Source organism: Dipodomys merriami, unplaced genomic scaffold (genome assembly GCF_024711535.1).
Source record: "Dipodomys merriami isolate MVZ:Mamm:240054 unplaced genomic scaffold, mDipMer1.0.p SCAF_1000, whole genome shotgun sequence".
Classification (NCBI taxonomy): domain Eukaryota; kingdom Metazoa; phylum Chordata; class Mammalia; order Rodentia; family Heteromyidae; genus Dipodomys; species Dipodomys merriami.
Genome location: NW_027202273.1, coordinates 155,392 through 175,863, shown reverse-complemented (window position 1 = coordinate 175,863; position 20,472 = coordinate 155,392). Strand labels below are relative to the sequence as shown.

Here is a 20,472-nt window from a genome sequence, read left to right as displayed (position 1 = left end):
AAATGATCCACTCAGCCCAGAGAGGGGAAGGAGGCTGACTTCCAGGCTGACTTTATTATGGTGACCACTTACATTGCAGATTGTCACATTCTAACTCCACATCTGACAAGCGAATAAACTCACAGCAAATTCCCCATGGCTTCACAATACCAAGACAATGACTTTGACAAAGTGGGCTACACAACTTGCTTGTCTATCCCTGGTTGGGGGGGGGGTGAGGAGCTATAAACCTACTAGGAAGTGATTCCACTATCCGATGCTCTAGCTCGGCATCTCCAGTGGTGCCGGGGAAACAAAAGCACAGACTGCTTCAGCCCACAGGACAAGGACATCTTCACCTATGAACTCAAAGAGTGCCATCCAAATAAATGCTGGCCTTCTCAAGGGACAGGATAATAAATAATGCTCATGAGATTAACAGTTGGAAATCAGGATTCGTGTTTCCATGGGGAGAAAAAGATCTAAAAGATAGCAAGAGCTTGAAGACTATCATGATGAACATTACACAGATTCATCTGAGAAGAACAATGCACATCCCCCTGGCCCACTCACTTCCAGAAAAGTCAAGGTGGAAGAAAAGAGGCAAGGGGAAAACATACAAGAGTGGGACCCATCAGCTGCACTGGATATTGATTAAAATGACTAAGCAACTCAATGGCAGTGATAGGAGAGAGGGAATGAGTGGGAAAGAGGGAACAGCTGACACTAAGCCAAAGGAAAGAAATGTACATATCACTGGACGTGGAACAAATAACTGTATTGTCAAAGCTCACAGAACTCATAAACTTTATAGACAATAATAGAGACAATTTGCCCCAAGAAGGTTAGAACGTGTTTGTGACTGTAACTATCACTATCCCACAATACTGTGAAATGTGTGAAATTTATATAATCATTTAATCACAATAAAAAATTGCAAAAAATTTGTATATTAAAAAAAGAGGCAATGGATGGCCTATTCTGGGTTAAAGGAGGGTGCAGAGAAGGACAAGCAATGTGGTCTGTGGATTGTGTCCTGGTTTGGTTAAAAAGGGGGGAAAAAGGACACTGGATGTAATCTGAGGAGTCACTGTAGATTAGACTATAGTACTGTGTTAATGTTGAATCTTCAGAATTTTATTATAGACCCTAAGGAAACATAGGGTCTCCACCTGTTTACAAATGCTTTGGGGAAAAGAATTTGGGTGTACTTAGATGATAGATAGATAGACAGACAGACAGACAGAAAGACAGATAGAGTTGGATACATAGATGAGATAGATGATGGATGGATGAATTGGCAGATGAGAGATAGGCAGGTAGATAAATAAACAGATATAGAGAGTCATGGTAGGCAGACAGACAGACAGATAAACAGATAGACGGATGGATGTTAGATGGGTGAATTAGCAGATATGAGATAAATAGGTAGATAAATAAATAAACAGATATAGATAGGCAGGCAGGCAGACAGATAGATGAGTTAAGATAGGTAGACAGATAGATGGATAGACAGACGCACAGACAGATGGATGGGTGGATGGATGGAGGGATGGATGGATGATAGGTGGATGAATTGGCCGATGAGAGATTGATAAATGACAGATAATTGACTGACAGATGGCAGAGATAGATGATGGAGAAAAGTCAGACAGACATACCATAGGAACCACACTATCAAGTGAGTAGGCAATGTAAATAGCAACAATGCAAGGCTGAGGTTATGCAGAGGCTCCTTGTTTGAGTTCTAGAACCTTTCTGTAATTTAAAATGATCTCAAGCTGGACGCCAGTGGCTCACACCTGTAATCCTAGCTACTCAGGAGGCTGAGATCTAAGGATCAAGGTTCGGAAGCCAGCCCAGGTGGGAAAGTCCCCGTGAGCTTATCTCCAATAAACTACTCAAAAAAGCCAGAAGCAGTGCTGTGGCTCAAGTGGTAGAGCACTAGCTTTGAGCAAAAAGTGGCCCAGGGAGAGAGCCTAGATACTGAGTTCAAGCCCCAGGGCCAGCAAAAAGGGAATAAAGTTATCTCAAACTTATATCATAATTTTTAACAGGATAGGGTATGTGGACCACATGACCAGTATATTCAACAAGTTGTCCACGCTGAAAGTTAGTTTTTAGATTAAACCTTGTTCATCTCGTTACAAGTACAAGTAATGAGAGACTCAGGATCCCTAATCCTGGGCCACAGTGGCTCAGACTTCAGGGGGAAGAAGGGACTGACAAGACTTCACTGCCAGTGGCCTCAGGCAGCCTGCTGAGGCAGGGCTCACCTCCAGGTCCTGAGATGCGCAGGCATGAAGGGAGGCTAGGGCCTCGCCCCTCCCACATTCACCATGGCGGCTATCTGTAGGTTCCCCCACCCCCTCTTCTCAGCTTAAATAACTCAGCCTTCACCACAAACAGCGTTGTCCCGCATTCTCAGATTTGATTACCTTTACAGCTCCCATATCTGACAGAACCCCTGACAGGAAGACAAATCTAATTATATAAACAAGAGGCCAATTTATACTGAAGAGAGGTATATAAAAATAGCATTATAGGGCTGGGAAGGTGGCTCAATGGTAGAGTGCTTGCCTTGCATGCATGAGGCCCTGGGTTCAATTCCTCAGTACCACATAAACAGAAAAAAGCCAGAAGTGGGTGCTGTGGCTCAAGTGGTAGCACCCAGGCCCAGAGTTTAAGACCCATGACTGGCAAAAATAAAAATAAAAATAAAAAATAGCATTATATCTAGTATATAATAGTACATTCTATATGTAAGAAAAATTCTCCATAAATATTTATTGGATGAGAGAAACTGCAATGTACCAAAGATGAGTGTGTCATCTTCAGAGCAGTGAAGTGATTTACCCAAGGTCAACAGCGTGATTTAAACTGGGCTCTGAAGAGCAGTCAGGTAATACTTAAGTCAGTATCTTGAATGGGACCTTGAAGCCATGTCAACACCGCACCATGGACCTCCAATTACTATTTTTCTTTTGTCTTTTTTGTTGTTGTTGTTGTTGTTAGCTGTGGGGCTTGAACTCAGTGTGTGGGCACTATTCCTGAACTCGTTTGATCAAGGATAGAGCTCTACCACTTTGATCCATAGCTCCACTTCCAGTTTTCTGCTGGTTAATTGGAGATAAAGAGTCTCAAAGACTTTCCTGCCCAGGCTGTCTTTGAACCACAATCCTCAGATCTCAGCTTCCTGAGTAGCTAGGATTACAGGTATAAGTCACAAGTGCCTGGTTACTGCCACATTTCTTGTCAGGGAGACAAGTAATCTTGAGCAAAGCAGATGTGACGAGAGGAATAGAAACTTATTCTTTCTTTTTTTGGGGGGGGGGATTCGGTCATGGGGCCTGGGTGCTGTCCCTCAGCTCTTCAGCTCAAGGCTAGCGCTCTACCACTTGAGCCACAGTGCCACTTCTGGCTTTTTTTCTTTTTGCTTATGTGATGCTGAGGAATAGAACCCAGGGTCTCATGCATGCAAGGCAAGCACTCTGCCACTGAGCCACCTTCCCAGCCCCTAGAAACTTATTCTTTCAATAGAGGTCAGAACCACACACACACACACATACACAAACACACTCCCTTTATACAGTACCAAATATAAACACATGAAATGTGCAAATTATATTTACTCTTTTTTTTTGTTTGTTCTTCTTTCTTTGTGTGTGTGTGTTCCTAGGGACTTGAGCTTACTCAACTTGTTTCTTGGATGACACCCTACCACTTGAGCCATGCCGCCCCAGCCTGGATTTTTTTCTGGTTAACTGGGGATGAAGTTTCATAGACTTTCTTGCCTGAACTGTAGCTTTGAACTTGACTCCTCTAGATCCCAGCTTCCTGAGTAGCTAGGATTACAGGCGTGAGCCACTGACACTCAGCTCCCATTTCCCCATTCTTATAAAAGCAAGGCAAAATAAAACAAAAACACAAAAACCAAATGTCAACAAAGTAGAGACTGTCTTGCATTCGTTTGTGAAGAGGGATAGCAGCTAATAGGGGTCTCCTATGGGCTCCAGAGCAGCACTGGATTCTTTTCAAGCCCTTGAGTATGCACAAAATTATGCGGAGATGCTCCCTCCTGGTGGCTTCAAGAGGTAATACAACCAACCCTTGGGTAACAGAGGCAAAGCATCTTGGGGCCCTGAGTGTCCTACACAGGAGCAGAGGTAGTGGAAAGATTCAAACCAGCCTCTACAGCAACTCTGTACCTGTTCATCCAACATGCTCTTGAGGCAGAGGAGCAGCCCGAGCTTCTCTATCCTGGAGTTCTCTTCCCTTTAGTGTTTATTAGCACCAATTAGTCACGCAGAGGGGCTCTTGGTTGTGCTGCTTACCACATGCCTCAGCATAAACTAATTGTGCAAAGGGGATTTTCATGGTGATATGCAATATGCAACCTCTCTCTCCTCCCCTCCCCCGGCCTTGTTTTGAAACAGTGTCTGGTCAGTTCCGTCTTGTTCTGTTCATGTAATATTCGGCCCTCTGAATTTGCTTATACATATTTTTATTTCAAAAAGAGACAGTATGGCTTAGGGGGGAGGAAAAAACACAAGGAAAACACAACACTATGAAATAAAATGATCACATGAGACTCTGGGCAGGTACTGACCCTCCGTATTTCAGGCATAAGATAACGGAGCAAACACTTATTTTTTAGTAGTTAGTTGTAAGTAGGAAAGTACGTCAAATACCCCAGAAAGGCACTAGCATGTGTAACACTGACACAATCAACCGTAGCCACTCTTTCCCTGGTACAGCTGCCATGAAGAAGAGCTCCGCTGCTGCTCCTGTCACAGACACTTTCAAAACTGTCTACAAGGACTGACAGAGTATAGAATATATATGTATATTATATACTGTGTGTATCATATATATAAAAAGGCAGGTGCTTTACCATTCAAGTCATATCCTCAGGCCTTTTCTGCAATGTTTATTGGTTCAGCTATGATCTCACATTTTTGCCCAATGCCAGACTGGGACTAGAACCCTCCTATCTGTGTTTTCCTTGTAGCTGGGATTACAGGATGTGCACCACCAAACCTGGCTTGTTTTGTGAGATGAAATCTCCCTAACTTTTCTCCCTGGTTGGTCTCAAGCTATGATCCTCTTGACCTCTCGCTGGGATGATAGGCAGGTGCCACCACAAGTCAGCCTATGTTTTCATTTTAAAGAATCATGTCATCAGTGTAGATTGTATGAACAAGTGGGCCTGTAACCCTCTACAATAGCCTGAGGATTTCAGGAAGTTAAAACAGTCTTAGATCCTGAATCTCTTTACAAGGAAATCATCAGATTTCTAGAGATTTAGTTTATTGTTTTGCCCTTCACTTATATAAGAAAGGAATGATGATATTTATCAGAAATCTTCATGGCTGATGAAAAACCCAGAAAAGATGAATAGTTTACTGTTCATAAACCACAATTGAGGTGATAACAAAAAGTCAATAAATGAATCAACTATGCTATGCTATCTAATGACAGACTATAGATCACCAAAAACTCATTGCCCTCTAAGACACTGCTTTTGCTTTGCTCTGCAGGTGGCTGTGGCCTCTCGGATCAGATCAGCATTATATAATCCAATATCATCATTTACCAACCCCAAAACTAAGGTAAGAGCAGAAGTCTCCACGCTTTCTTATCATAGTTTAATACCTGCCTGAAAAGACTGGGCTAGAAGTATGGCTCAATGGTGCAGCCAAGCAAGCATGATACCCTGAGCTCCAATCCTGGTCTCAGAAGAAAAAGGAAGAGGAGGAGGAGGAGGAGGAGGAGGAGGAGGAGGAGGAGGAGGAGGAGGAGGAGGAGGAGGAAGAGGAGGAGCAGCAGCAGCAAGAGGAGGAGGAGGAAGAGGAAGAGGAAAGAGGAAGAGGAGGAGGAGGAGGAGGAAGAGGAAAGAGGAAGAGGAGGAGGAGGAGGAAGAGGAGGAGGAGGAGGAGGAGGAAGAAGAGGAGGAGAAGAGGAAGAAGAGGAAAGAAGAAGAAGGAGGAGGAGGAGGAGGAGCAGCAGCAGCAGCAGCAGCAGCAGCAAGAGGAGAAGGAGGAAGAGGAAGAGGAAGAGGAAAGAGGAAGAGGAGGAGGAGGAAGAGGAGGAGGAGGAGGAGGAGGAGGAAGAGGAGGAGGAGGAGGAGGAAGAGGAGGAGGAGAAGAGGAAGAAGAGGAAAGAAGGAGGAGGAGGAGGAAGAGGGGGAGGAAGAGGAGGAGGAGGAAGGGGAAGGGGAAGGGGAAGAGGAAGAGGAAGGAGGAAGAGGAGGAGGAGGAAGAGGAGGAGGAGGAGGAGGAGGAGGAGGAGGAGGAGGAGGAGGAGGAGGAGGAAGACTTCATGAAAGAAAACATTGCAGTGGGCTGGCCTGGAAGAGGGAAGTTTGGTGAGGGACTTGCCGAACTCAACAATACCTGCACCTCTCCCAGCTCCTTTAAAACCTGACCTCATGAGTGTGTTGATTAGATGATTCCCTTTGGTTTCCTCAAGAGGCAGGCAGGAATTCACAGGAGGAGGGACACTAAGTGAGCTTAAAACTCTTGCTCCAGGCAGGGGCTAGGCTGTCAAAGGCCTGCATGCTCACCTGACCCAGGCCCCTGGCTGGCTGGTAGTTTTACAGAGCTCTCTTGGAAGAAAGGGGTAATGTTTCTCACATGGGAAGTGAGTGGGGATGAAAGCTATTACATAAGCAGCAAGCAGGCGGGGAAGGCTCTGTGGGGGACTTGCTGGCAAAGAGTGACCCGAGCTCCCTGGCAGGGCGGGAGCTCAGGAGTGGGTGGCCTCCTTGGGAGCCCCAGCCTGAGGCACTTGCTTAGAATCCAGACTAAAAATAAGGCCGCAGTGTGTACACAGTGCTGAGTCACTAAGAAACCCTAAATATAAGACTGCAGCAAACGCTTTTTCTAGGAGCAGTATCATTTCAGCTTCCTAGCTTACAACAGTCAGAGTCCCTATGCTGCCAGGCTATCCCATTACACACTTTCCCTCCTGGTGGTGCAGGGGTGCACACACTCTCATGCATACAAGCAAACATGCAAACACACAGCTTCATGCACACACACACACCCTTGTTTATGCACACGTGCACACACCCTTGTGTGTGCATGAGTGTGCATACACATCCTCTCATACACTTCACACAGGCACTGACACATACCCCCTAATACATGCACACACATGTAAACACACATCCCCCGTGCATGCACATGCAAGAGTGCACATTCATATTCATGCACATTAAAACACATAGCCTCTTGCATGTGTGCATACACATGCACACATGCACATTTTTAGTGGGAGCTGGGTGGCGTTATGTACTGCAGTTATTCAGTACTGAACTCAGTGAATCCTGACCTTGAGTGGTATTTCTCAGTGGCAGTCTCCTTGGAACCATATGCTCTTAGATTTCAAGTGTCTCCTATACAATTTGTCTCAAGCAAACATGCTTAGGCATCCAGAAGTCCTCTAGACTTTTAATTGATTGACTCTGGCCTGCCAGCATGCTCCCTGTGTTCCAGACTTCCTTCCGTCCTTATGTCTCTTGGTTGCATTCAGCTCTGCATATCCTAACTCGATTCTGTGACAGCACCCCCTCCACTACCAGCCCTCCACCTTCATTGGCCTACCACCATTGCAACATTCCTGATGGGCTTCCCCTTCCCTCCCACCTGAAGGCTGGGGTTTTCAATCTCCCACCCAAGAGGCTGTGACCTCCCTTTCTTCTCCACGCTTCTGCTGTAGCAAACAGTGTTTCTCTGGTGTAACCACATCGCTGGCACTCCTTACCCAGAATGCTCTGGGGTCTGGATCCCCCTGGAAAGTTCTCAAACCCAAGTTTAGGACTTGATGGGGAAAGACAGGAGAAGTTTTCCAGGAGCTCCATGTCAGCACAACTCTTTTCCCTCTCTGTTCAAAATAGTTTCTTAGCTGAATTTTCTTTAGCTTCAGATATCACTATCGCATGCTTCAAGCAAATATTGAGTGCTAAGCATTATTTTTTATTTTGAATGGACCTCCAACTAACCGCCCCACCGGTAATTCAAGTGTCTCCGTCTACTTGGGCAGCTATGACGATGGAAATCCATCTCTCATCTATCTGCATGTCCAAGGTGGAGGTCACAGCCGATTCAGTGCCTGCTTCAAATGGTGTCTTCAACAGTCCCTCCCTCCCCATAAGGAGATGGGTGAAGTGCCCTGCACCTCTTTTATAGAAGCATCAGTCCCCTCCCCAAGATCTCATTTCTTTTTCTTTTCTTTCATTTTTTGGTAGTTCCCAGGATGGAACTCAGGACTTCTCACGTGTTACGCAGACATTCTGCCACCTGAGCCACATCTCTAGTCACCTTTTGCTCTGGTTATTTTTCATATAGGGCCTCACTTTTTTGCCCAGGCCAGCTGGAACCATAATCCTCCTATTTAAACCAAATATAAGCATATACCACCACTCCCAGCTTTTGTCTCTTGAAGTAGAATCTCACAAACTTTATTTGCCCAAACCTGCCTAGGATTATAATCCTACTGATCTCAACCTCCCACATCGTTGGGATAGCAAGTATGTGCCACTGTGCCCAGCTGATGGCTAATATGGACTCTTACAAATGTTTGAAGGCTGGCTACAAAATACAGTTCTCCCAATCTTAGCCTCCCAAGTAGCTAGGATTACAAACAAGAGCTACCAGCACCCAGCTAAATCTCACTTCTTAATATCACCACATTAAGGATTAGGTTTCAACATAATATTTAGGGGTGTGGGGGAGGAGCAAAAAGGAATAATCCCATCTCCTGCAAAAAGCATTATTTGAGGTTCATCTCTATCATCCCCCCTCCACTAGGAAATCCCACAGGTTCCATGAACAAAGTCCTCATATTCCCTTGACAGATTACAAGGGCATTCCAAAATCTGTATTTTTCTTATAATATATATAAACTGCTACCAGTGATTACACACACACACACACACACACACACACACACACACACACACACACACACACACAAATACACATCTATGGTTTTGAATGGTAAGATCATTAATTTGACTCACTCATGTCAGGTTAGTAAGAACCATGCCAGGTGACCTATGCTGACACTGAAAGGACCTGGAGCTAGGACAGTTCCCAGCAGAGTCACCTATAAGAAGTAACAATGGAACTAGCTGGGAACTGTAGAGGAGAGAAGAGAGTTGGGAGGGAGAGAGAGGCATATACATGGAGGTCCAGAGTGACAGGAAGTTCACTAACCGTAATATCATGAAGGCCATGGTTTCTTCCTAACTCATCCCTGTGACTTCAAGCTCATTGGCACCATGCCCTAAATAATACATCTCCTGTAACTACAGTCACAAATCAATCAATTCATTAGTCTCTGGTAGACTGGCTCTATTCTGCTTTGTGAACATGCCCTACATGACCAATGGGAGGCCATCTTTCTCAGAGTTTCCTACAAATGACCAATGGAAGGCCAGACCTCTGTAACCCAAACTTCCCCTCCATGTCTGAGATACCGATTGTGGATTCTCAGTTGGGCTCACTAGACTGGCTCTTCTTCTATGAGACCTGCTCCCAATCCTAGTCCCTGGGCTGGATCCCCTCAGATCAGTAGGTCTCCCCCTCCTTCCAGTGGCCTGTACCTACCCTCCTCCTTCCCCGTAGTGCTCAGGAATGAAGGAGCAGCTGCAGGAGGGATGCAAGCAAACCTTTCTGGGGAGCTAAGAAGAACATGTCTTAATAGATGAGATCCATAAATACAGAAATTAGGAAGGCCAAGAGAAGCTAAATCACAATGTCTTGCTTCAGGCTCCATGGAAAATGGGAGAAAGGCCAATTTTGGGGTTCCCCCGGAATCAAAAAGATGGGCATGCAGAACCTTGATCATCAAACTGGATCTTCCCTCATCACTTTGCTCGGCCTAAGAGCACCCATTGCAACAGCTTCTGCGGAGAGATGGAGGCCTTTCAGCCAGCAGCCTGCAGACAGCACAGCACACCAGGGCAGAGCTGGCCACACACTGGCCGTGCCACTTGCTGCCATGCACACTTGGGAAAGTTCCCAGAGCCCTTGGAAAATCAAAAGTGCATTTCTCAGTGAGAAGCAAGCATCATTCTGCTTCCGACCCCAGATAAGAATGGGGCCCTGCTCCTGCTGGGTTCAGATGGAGAATATCTGTCCAGTCCCTGGAGAAGCAAGGTTGGGCATGGGGAAGAGCACAACCCAGGTGAGTGGTCATATCATGTCCAGCAAGACAAACCCATGGCAATTTAAACAAGCCTGTGTTGGTTTTCTCAAAGATTCTGGGTGGAGCGTGTCCCTGGTGTCCCCTTAGAGGATCTGGGTGGGAAGGGGGAGGGACGCAGAAAAGACACACTTTTCAAAAAAGCCAAGGCATGCTCCATTTGCTTCATCTGCGTTAGCTAACCAACTCAACAATGAAAAGCAAGTATGTCTGTAAGTCCTGACGCAACATGGCAGCCTTTTGGGGAGATCATTAACCCCTTGAAATGGGAAACCCACCATCTCTCTCTGTCCCTCTGTCTCTGTCTCTTTCTCTCTTTCTCCATCTTTGTCTCCTCTCCACCCCAAATGAAAAGTGTGGTGTGATGCCCTCCTGGGGACAGTTCTTATGTCACTGGGAGATTCTCAGACAAGTTCTGTCCTTTCCCATTGGAAGATTTCAGTAATCTGAATTCCTACAGAGACCGAATGTCATGTCCACAATTAGAATCCCTCGCCAGGGAGTGGCTTGTGGAGTATACACAGCGTCCTCACAGACTCAAAGCACATACATCCGAGTGTATGTGTGGCAAGATGTGTAGGCACATACCACTCCCCCAAGATCATCTCACATAGAATTCAGAGCTCTGTAGGACATTTGGGCAATGCTGCATGCTTGGAACGATGGAAACTGAATAAAAACTACTGTGACTGTAGCCAGGTGCCAGTGGCTCACACCTGTAATCCTAGCTTCTCAGGAGGCTGAGATCTGAGGATCGTGGTTCAAAGCCAGCCCAGGCAAGAAAGTCCGTAAGACTCTTATCGCCAATTAAAAAACCACTAGAAAACCAGAAGTGGCGCTGGTGGCTCAAGTGGTAGAACGCTTGCCTTGAGCTGAAGAATGCAGGAACAGCACCCAGAGTTCAAGCCCCATGACTGACCCCCCCCAAAAAAACAACAAAAACAAAAACTACTGTGACTACATAAGGTCTCAGGATAAAGACAAATACAGAAGGCACAGGTCCAGGTGTCGTGGTCAGGGCCAAGGGAATCCTAAGTCTCTCATAGACCTTTTCTTCATTCTCTTTGTCTCAGCTACCCTCAAATACCAACACTGTTCTCAAGGATGCTCAAATTCAAACACTGTATTCAGAGATGCTCAGGGCATCCTCCCAGGGCAACAAAGTTCCCATGGAGAGATTCTGGACACCTATGAAGCCCTGTCATCAGAACCAGAGGCCCATAAGCTCTCATCCAAGTCCAGATCCTCATCAGACATACTGGTCCATACCCTTTTGAGAGAGTGTCACAAAAGCTGGAGATGGTGTGGCACATAATCCTAGCATTTGGGAAGTTGAGGAAGGAGGGACATTAGTTCAATGCCAGCATGTGCTACATAGCAAGACTCTTCTCAAAAGGGGGACGTGGGAGAAGGTCAGCATGGTACAGTAAGAGGTAGATAATTGTGCCGGTTAGCAAGTTACCTCCTACCACCGCCACATTTTAAAGGGCACTGAGTTCCTATGCCTCTTAACCTAAAAATGGAACAAGGAAGGACTTATCTGGGGAAAATTCCTACCCACGTGTAGAAGGCTAACTTCTCCATACTGTGAAACATACCTGAGCTGCTCTTCGTAAGAACAGCTGTGGGCTCCCATGCTTTGCCTACGCATGCCCCCTGTGGCCACAGAGCAGCTCCAGTTGTGTCTCCTAGGATCCAATATGAGCAAACTACAAAGTGGAATAAGGGAAGGAAAACCAGGAGCAGAAGAAACCTGGGGATCTACACATCTCATTTTCAATAACCAGCTCAGACTGATTCTATCTGGAGTTGAACTTAATCACAGTTGTAAAAAAAAAAAAAACCCTAGGAGAATGAAACTCGAGTATCATCCCAGCAATGAACTGTAACAAGTTTTCAGAAGTCCTTTCAAGTATTTCCTTAAAAAATATCGAATGTTTCAAAACCACAGTTATCCAAGTGTCCCCTCTGCAGGACACACGGGTTGTTGTGGGAGTTTCTGGGATGGAACCCTTCCACTCCCCTGTTTCTCCTGTGTTCTTCGTACCCTACCCCTGCTAGGTAAGAGGAGAATCAACACAACACAAAGGCAAAAGCACCAGACAGAAGCTGCCATCAGGGCACTGCAGGCCAGGTGAGCTACAGCCAGAGTGTTCACACTGCGAGTGGACAATGCGGCTGCAAGCTACTTGCCCCAAGATGGGTCAAGGGGAAAAAAAACCTGTAAATATTCTAAATAGAGCTTGTGTGGGCACATATATATATGTGTGTATACATGTACGAGTGTGCATGCATCTGCACGTGTGTACATGTGTGTAGATGTGTACATGTGTGCTTGTATGTACTGTGTATATGCATGCATCTATGTGCATGCATGTATTGTGTAAATGTGTGTGTGTGTGTTACTGGGCTTTGAATTCAGGGCCTGTGATTGCTAGCCAGGCACCCTACCACCCCCTCTAACCTCTTTTTGCTTTAGTTATTTTTTTAGATAGGGTCTCACACTTGGACCATGATCCATTTACTTGTGCCTCTGGGCATTATGGATGTGAATCGCCATTCCCGGCTTGTTCTCTGAGACAGGCTCTCACTAACTTTTTTGCCTGGTAATTCTCCCATATCTGCCTTTCTGGTAGCTGGGAGTACAGATTTGTGCAATGCCAGGCCTGATCCAACCTATGGCACTTTTGATTTCCCCACTGGCATCATTAGGAAATATGTTGACACTCCCCTGGCTTCATGAGAGCCCTGGGCCAGAGCCCATCCAGCAGGGTCCAACCACAGGAAGGAAAGCTGGACATCAGTTCCAAAGTTCCTTTCTCCTACTGGCTACAACTTCCTGTGGCTGTACATTTCAGACACCTGCAGTCAACACATATGAAACCAAACAGACAGAGTACCATGACCTGCACAATGACACCAAAAACACCCAAGAAAGATATGACACACTTATACACACAGCGTGCAAGTCGCTACTTACTTTCCAATACGACCACCAGAATTCACACCCAGTATCCCCTGTCAGCAACTCTGGTTCACTGTGACTCCATTTACCAGCCTGATCTCTCTAAGCCATCACTGGTATACATTTGGACTAGACTTTTTTCATTACCTGCTTATTTGTGCCATAGTTTGAATTCAGGGCCTCACACATTTGCCAGGCAGGCCCCTTAGTATGTGAGCTATATCTCCAGTTCTTTTTTGTTTCATTTACTCTTCAGGCAAGGTGTTGCTTTACTCTCAAGCTTCAGATATCAATCCCCCGACTCGTGCCGTCATGGAGCTGGGATGAGAGGCCCAGGGCACCACGGCCAACTTTTAGCGTTGAAATAGGGTCTCCCTGATTTTTTTTCTCCAACCTGGCCTTGACACATAATCTTCTCACCTTTAACCTCCCTAGTAGCTGGGATTACAAGTGGAAGCTAATATACTCAACTATGCAAACTTTTAAATCCTCAAATATGTTTTCACTTTTGTTGTTTTCATACTTAATGTTCAAATAGGTCTTCGATGCACTAGCTCATCCTGATGGGCTATGCCATGCTTATAAGCTTCCAACAACATCATAAAGAGAAGTCACTGGGCGTGAAATTTAGGAGAGGGAAGAAGAGGCACACTCCACTGAATGGGTACCACCGCCTCCCTCATCCCCGCATCCTGGAATGCTTCTAATTCCAAATAGACACTGATGCAGGAGACTCTGAGGCCCATGAGTGGGTCCCTCAACTTCAAACCCCACAGGCTCCCAGGACAGCCTACAATGGAGCAGGCACCCCAGCCAGCTCTGGGCCAAGGTCTAATGGCTGTGCTCTTGCACCACCTGGTGGCTGTTTAATTTCAGGTCAGTGTTATCTGTCAAGGAAGCCAAACAGTACCTAGATCTCCTTAGAACTAGGTCTGCAGCATTTCAAATGAGCATGGGGGATGTGTGATCAGTTGAAGCATGGAGGAGGCAGCCAATCCTGAGATCAAGCTCCCAAGACAAGAAAGCTCTCACTGCATGTGCAAGGCGCTCCCCAGCATGAACCACACAGCAGCCTTTGCATGTCTGAAACCCTCTACCCAGTCCCCCAAGGGAACCTTGGGCTTAATAGCTGACTTCAAATGCTACACTTGATGGTCCCATGCAGACATTTCCTACAGATCACTCAAGGACCTGGAAGTCTTGGTAGCTAAAGTTTATGCATTTGGGGGATTACAAACATTTTTCTTTGTAGAGGAATTTGCAAGTACAGGAATCCGTGAGTCATGAGGACTGACTGCATATCTCAAACCCTTCTGAATTTAACATTCTCCATTATCTTTCCCTCCCTCCCACAGCCAAATCTACTTGTTTATCTCCTTTGATGAACTGCCCCTGCCTTGGGGAGAGATGCTCACTTCCACTTTGAGCAAATCCAAAAGCTACCTGTGGCTTTTCTAATGTGTGCTCCCAGAGAAGAAGTGGAAAGAAGCATGAGCTAAGTGCTCCTGAGAGTGAGGAGGCCCATCGGCTAACTACTCCCCGAAATGAGAAGGAACATTGACTAGGTGCTCCTCAGAGTGAGAAAGACCATCGGCCAAGTACTCCCTGGAACGAGAAGGATCATGGACAAGGTGCTCCCTGGGTTGAGAAGGAACATGGGCTAGGTGCTCTCTGGAGTTGGACCATCAGCTAAGTATCCCCTGGAGTGAAGAGGACCACTGGCCAAGTGCTCCCTGGAGTGAGGACCATCAGCCAAGTACTCCCTAGGCCCAGGCCCTATGCTGGCCACTAGTCCACAATCTCACAAGGTCTCCAATGATCCTAAACTCACAAAGTTGTTGCCAGTTTCACAGCTGAAGAAAGCGAAGGGCACACAGGTTGAGGACAGACCACTGGCCCATGGGCCAGAAGGGAGACAGCTAAAATTTTAATCTAGATCCACTGGACTCCCAAGCCTGCTTGGAGGCAAAACAACATCATGCAAATCTCAAAAGGAATCGCTAATCTCAGACCAAGACAGTGAGTAGAAACAGGCAAGGTTATCTTGCTTGGTGAACAGAGAATCAGGCAGAACTCTGCGTACAATTCCAGGGTGCCCCCAGCCTACCCTGAGCCAGCTGACAGTGTTTCTGCCACATGGCCTGTAGGTAGCAGAGTGAACACATGAGTTTGCTCCTAGTACTTAAGAAAGTTTGCCTGGCTGGGTGTGTAAAAGTGAAAGCAGCTTTCTAAAGTTATTGGCTTGCTGCCCTATAAATCATTAATCAACAGTCCTTCCAGCTTCTCAACTGTCTGATCAAGATCTTGGCCTTGGGGAAGTTCTAAAATTAAAAGCTAAAAGAACATCATGAATATCTAAACTAAATATCTAAACTGAAAGAGTATCATATATACTAATAATAATTTTAAAAAGAAAACCCTATGTCTCCTGTTGGTTATTGTCCATTTGAGTTCTACTTTTTTTCCAAAATAACTTTACAAGTTGTTGCAGGAAAGTGTATGTTGGGGGGGGGGAAGGGGAGAATTAGTCCTACAAATTCTACCCCTCCCATCTCCACCCCCTGGAAGTACTGGTTGTAAACTCAGAGCCTCATGTTTGCTTGCTAGAGAGGCAAGCTACCACTCAGACCATGACCCCTGCTGCCTGAGCCACACCATTACCACACCCACAACATTAGAGGTTCAAATTATTCTACAGGCCAGAAAACCAGACCAAGTCGATGTCCAATGAAACCCTACATCACTCTTCATTCAGCAGTCATGAGACACGGCACCCTCCAGGCATAGAAAACAGAGACAGAGATGTCCCAACACCCTAAGTAAGAGTCATCTGACATAGACGGAGCCACACTGACTCATGGTAGAAACTGGTGATTTTATACAAGGACCAAGTCTGGAAATAAAAAGAGCTATCTTACCCACTCCCTTCCCATTTACAAGCCTAGGCCTGTTCGATCTTCACACCCTCCTTTCCCTATGACTCTGCTCTCTGCTGCCAATCACGAAGGACTAGAGCAGAAATACAATCAGCCCTGAAAATGGCAGACATTTTTGGCATAGTTCGTGGGAAATCAAAGCAGTGGCAGAAGGAGGACAGTGGAGCTACAGTAGCACAGAGGAACCCAAAGGCCACCCATGCACCAGAAGAGGGCAGCAAAATCACTTTGGAGTGATGCTGAAATGCACAGGCCTTGAACTCTCTCTGGAAATTTGACTTGAAGAATATGGATTATGCAAACTTCCAGGGAATTTAGACATGCCTTGCTCAGGACACAAAAGTAAACTTAGAAGGCAGGGGAGTGAAGTCCCTTCTTCACCAGGCTGAATGTCTGGGAAAGAGCTCTGTCAGGTGAGCAAGAACAGCTTGGTCATCATCACAAATCTGCACCTGTCCTGTCAGTCATGACCCTATTCACCAGCATTTTGAACTTCAATTCAACTAAACAGTCAAATGGAACTCCCAGGTCAAAATTCAGGATATGATAGAACAAAAATGATGTCAGAGTATCATTGTCGTAAAAAAAAAATCCCTTATTAGGAAGGACATTGAGACTAACACTACAAACTTAATTCTTAACGAAAGAGGTACTAAGGAGAGGATTTTAAGATAGTTTGACCATGGAATTACTAGATGTTTATTGGAAGCAACTGAGCTCTATGGAAAGCTTTGAAAATATTTATCATAAAGATGAGTTTTATAAAGTCATCCTAATAATGTAATCAGGGTTATGTGTGCATAAATAATGGGTGCAGTACTGTAATTGCAGATGAGTAGGTGGTTTCAAAACACTGAGTCAGAAAAAATAAAAAAAGCTTAAGGACAGCACACAGCCCCAGGACTGCTACAAAAAAAAAAAAAAGTTAAGGATTCTATTCAAAGAGAGAGGCAAAAGAATTGAATAAAGCTAAAATTTCAAAAACTTGACGAAAACTATGAACACACAGATCTAAGTACACAGCATGTGTGTGGGTCAGGTTGGGGGCAAAGGAAAAGACACCAAAAGTGATCATAATCAAGCCCCTCAGGGATTCTGAGGGCAGCAGAAAATAGCAACAGGAGAACAGCATATTTCTCATCAAAAGCAAGTGAGAAGACAGTAGGGCAACATTTTCGGGGGAGGGGAGGGAGAGGGGAGGCAGGGATTCAAATTAGAATCCTATGTGCAGAGAAAGTAACTTTCAAGTTTAGATAACTTTCAAGAGAAAAGATAGGAAGTGGCGCTGTAGCTCAAGTGGTAGAGCGCTCGCCTTGAGCTGAAGAGCTGAAGGACAGCGCCCAGGCCCAGAGTTCAAGCCCCACGACCGACAAAAATAAAAAAAAAAATCAAGAGAAAGATAAAGAAACTCTCAGAAACAAAAGCTGACAGAGTATGTCACACCATAAGAAATTTAGGGAAAATCAGAACAGTTAGAAATGGAGATAGACATGCCAACTACATGTGTAAGTGCATGGAACTTTTTCTTATGATTTAAGCCTTTTCAAAAGACAGTGGTTTAAAGTAAACTATAGGGCAGAATTTGTACTTTATATATAAAATTTATACTTTGTGTATGCATACATATGTAAGGATATACATACATAGTTTATGTATATAGTTTATGTACATATATATGAAGTAAAAAGTCTGATAAATTATAAAGTACAGAAGTCAAGAAGTAGAGGCACATTCCTGTAAAGTTTTTATAGCATGCATAAAGTGGTGTTATTGAGGGGAAAAAAAGAGGCTGTTCTGGACACCTTAGGGTCAGATTCACAGAATGAAAAAAACAAATAATCAACAACAACAAGAATGCCCAAAGGAGAACAACCATATTGGTGTCTTCAGCAAGACAAAGCTCTCAGGAAAACAAATTGTACAAATCTTGTGATGTATTACATACATTCCAGGAGACTCTGGGTTGGATTCCGATGTGGACTTGACGTGTGTAAGTTATTCAGTCCCACACCAAATCGTAAGACGCATCCAGAACTGTCTCCATCCCTCAGCCCCATCTGAAGGAGCAGGTCTGAGGAAAGCCACATGTGTTCCAGACTGATTATTCTTGGCTACACTTAATCACCACCGAGTAAACAAACGCAGCACTCACTCACACTTGTGCAACTTATTCCATCCCCTGCAGCCAGAAGAAACTGTCATGGGATGCTATTTAACATCTGGAAATGTGGAAGCGATTTTACAGAGCACACAAGGACCACAAGCTTCTGGCAGCGGCTGAGGTCACCCAGGGAGTGGAAGGAGAGAACTCACTTACAATGAAGCCAAGTTTCTTGTAATCCCGGGTATACATGGACTTGCATTTCTCCAAGCTGCTGCTGCTATTATTAGGTTCAGTCTCTGCATCAAAAGCAATTCTTCAAAGTTCAAATATGATGTCTCTTTGAGCCTAGATTGAGGGAGGGAGAGGAATCTGCTGTCATTGTGCAAAGAGACATCAACTCTCTTTTTCTTCACCCCCAGAGTCCAAATGAATCATGCTTTAGAGTCAAAGAAAACCAGATAAAAGTCAAGCCATGTTCTAAATGAGAGCTGAGCACACTTTGCCCTTTTCCCCTCCCCCGGCTTCTCAAGCTTGGCATCTCTCCAGTGACCCCAGCTGCCATCTCATATGGAATATTGGTAACCAGTTGCCAGGGACCTGGCCTAGATGAGGCCCTAATTGCGAAGGGAGGCAGTGAGGGGCGTAGGCTGAGGTAGAGTCTGGGAGGGCCCACTGCTACCTACAAAGCAAGAGGCTCACAAGGCCCGTGAGCAGTTCTGCAGTCGCAATGGATCTTTTACTCCACTAATCAAGGACACATCATCAAAACTAACAGGAAACCAAAATAAAAGGAAGATCCCAAAGAAGAACCAACCCCTGTGCCCTTCCTTGTCCATCCATAGTAAATGGATGAGCACATGACATTCACAAACAGCAGGAACAGAATTCCATAGTGCCAGTGGCTCAGGCTTGTAATCTTAGCTACTCACGAGGCTGAGATCTGAGGATAGCAGTTCAAAGCCAGCTCAGGTAGGAAAGTCCATGAGACTCTTATCTCCAGCTGACCACCAAAAAAGCCAGAAGTGGAGCTGAGGCTCAAGTGATAGGGTGCTAGCCTTGAGCACAAAACGTCAGGGACAGCATACACAAGGACAAACCTTAAAGGTACTAGGTGGAGTGAAATAAGGCAGATAATAGGTGACAAGTGTTGCCTAGAATACTTCTGTGTAGCCACACCACAGCAACAGGAAGCAAAATGGAGCAAGCTGGCCAGGGCTTGCAGGATAGCTCAAATGGAGTTATTGTTTAGGGGACCCAGAAATTCAGTTTTGCCTGATGATACTTGGTAATGTTTTCATAACAATGTGAATATACTCAGTGCCAGTGAGCTTCCACTTTAAAATTACTCCCTTATTCACCAAACAAAAAACCACATGCATGTTCAGGGCCTAATGGAAGCCTTTATTTATTGCTAGCACTGGGGCTCAAACTCAAATCCCCATGCTCTTACTTTGCTTTTTCACTCAAGGCTTCCATTCTATACTTGAGCTATTCCACTTCCAGGTTTTTGCTAGTTAATAGAAGGTATGAGTCTCACAGATTTTCCTGCCTGGCTAGCTTTGAACCAGGACCTTCAGATCTCAGCTTCCTATCTAGGATGACAATTGTTAGCCATCAGCATCCAGCTATGATCAATTGGTTTTATTATCTATAGGTATTCACCTATATTGAGAAGCCATATCCCCAAGCCCTAAGAAAGTAATACAATACTTATAGGATCCTCACAAACTCCAGGATTCAGAGTTGCTAGCAGAAAGATGGCTGGTGGCATTGCACTTTCTGTTTGTCACATGTTACTGCTGTTAGATGCACACCTACCTGATCCTGGGGGTCCATTTTGGTCATCATACTGTCTTCCAGGAGGTTGAAGGTGAGCACTTGGGAGAACATATAATTGGTGGGCCATCTCGTTGTTGATGGCCCGCTGGGCAAGGATGACATGCTGCAGAAATACTTTGTTAAAATACTTACCAAAAAAAGAAACGGCAGACCACAAACTAAACATCATCAACAGGCCCAAGTGGAGGCTGGGCAGTCTGCATCTAGATGCAACCAGGAATGAAGCCTGGTGGCTCACCCTTCAGAAGGAAAGCCAACATACATGTGAGCTCAGAGCTCTCCCTGATGACTCAGAGGCAGGAAAAGATCTTCTGTGTGCAGAAGACGAAACAGAGGGTGGGGAGGCTCTTAAAGGAAAGGGTCGGGCCCTGGCTCCCCCAGGTCACAGGGGGGGAAATGGTGTCACCACCATCATAGTCCCCTACCCACGCATCCAA

General features: G+C 45.3%; 1 protein-coding gene across 5 annotated transcripts in view; it reads right to left on the bottom strand.

The window, feature by feature from the left end:
* The window catches only part of LOC138806925 (uncharacterized), a 144,833-nt gene that overhangs the window by 48,891 nt on the left and 75,470 nt on the right, over positions 1–20,472 (bottom strand). Inside the window, exon 1 of one of the 5 annotated variants that reach the window (XM_069992412.1) lies at positions 18,410–18,532. The exons of the other annotated variants lie outside the window; for them this stretch is intronic. Coding sequence (XP_069848513.1) covers positions 18,410–18,445 — 36 coding nt within the window. The 5' untranslated portion in view covers positions 18,446–18,532. Of the gene's footprint in view, positions 1–18,409; positions 18,533–20,472 lie in introns of those variants that run through there. 5 annotated transcript variants of the gene reach the window in all.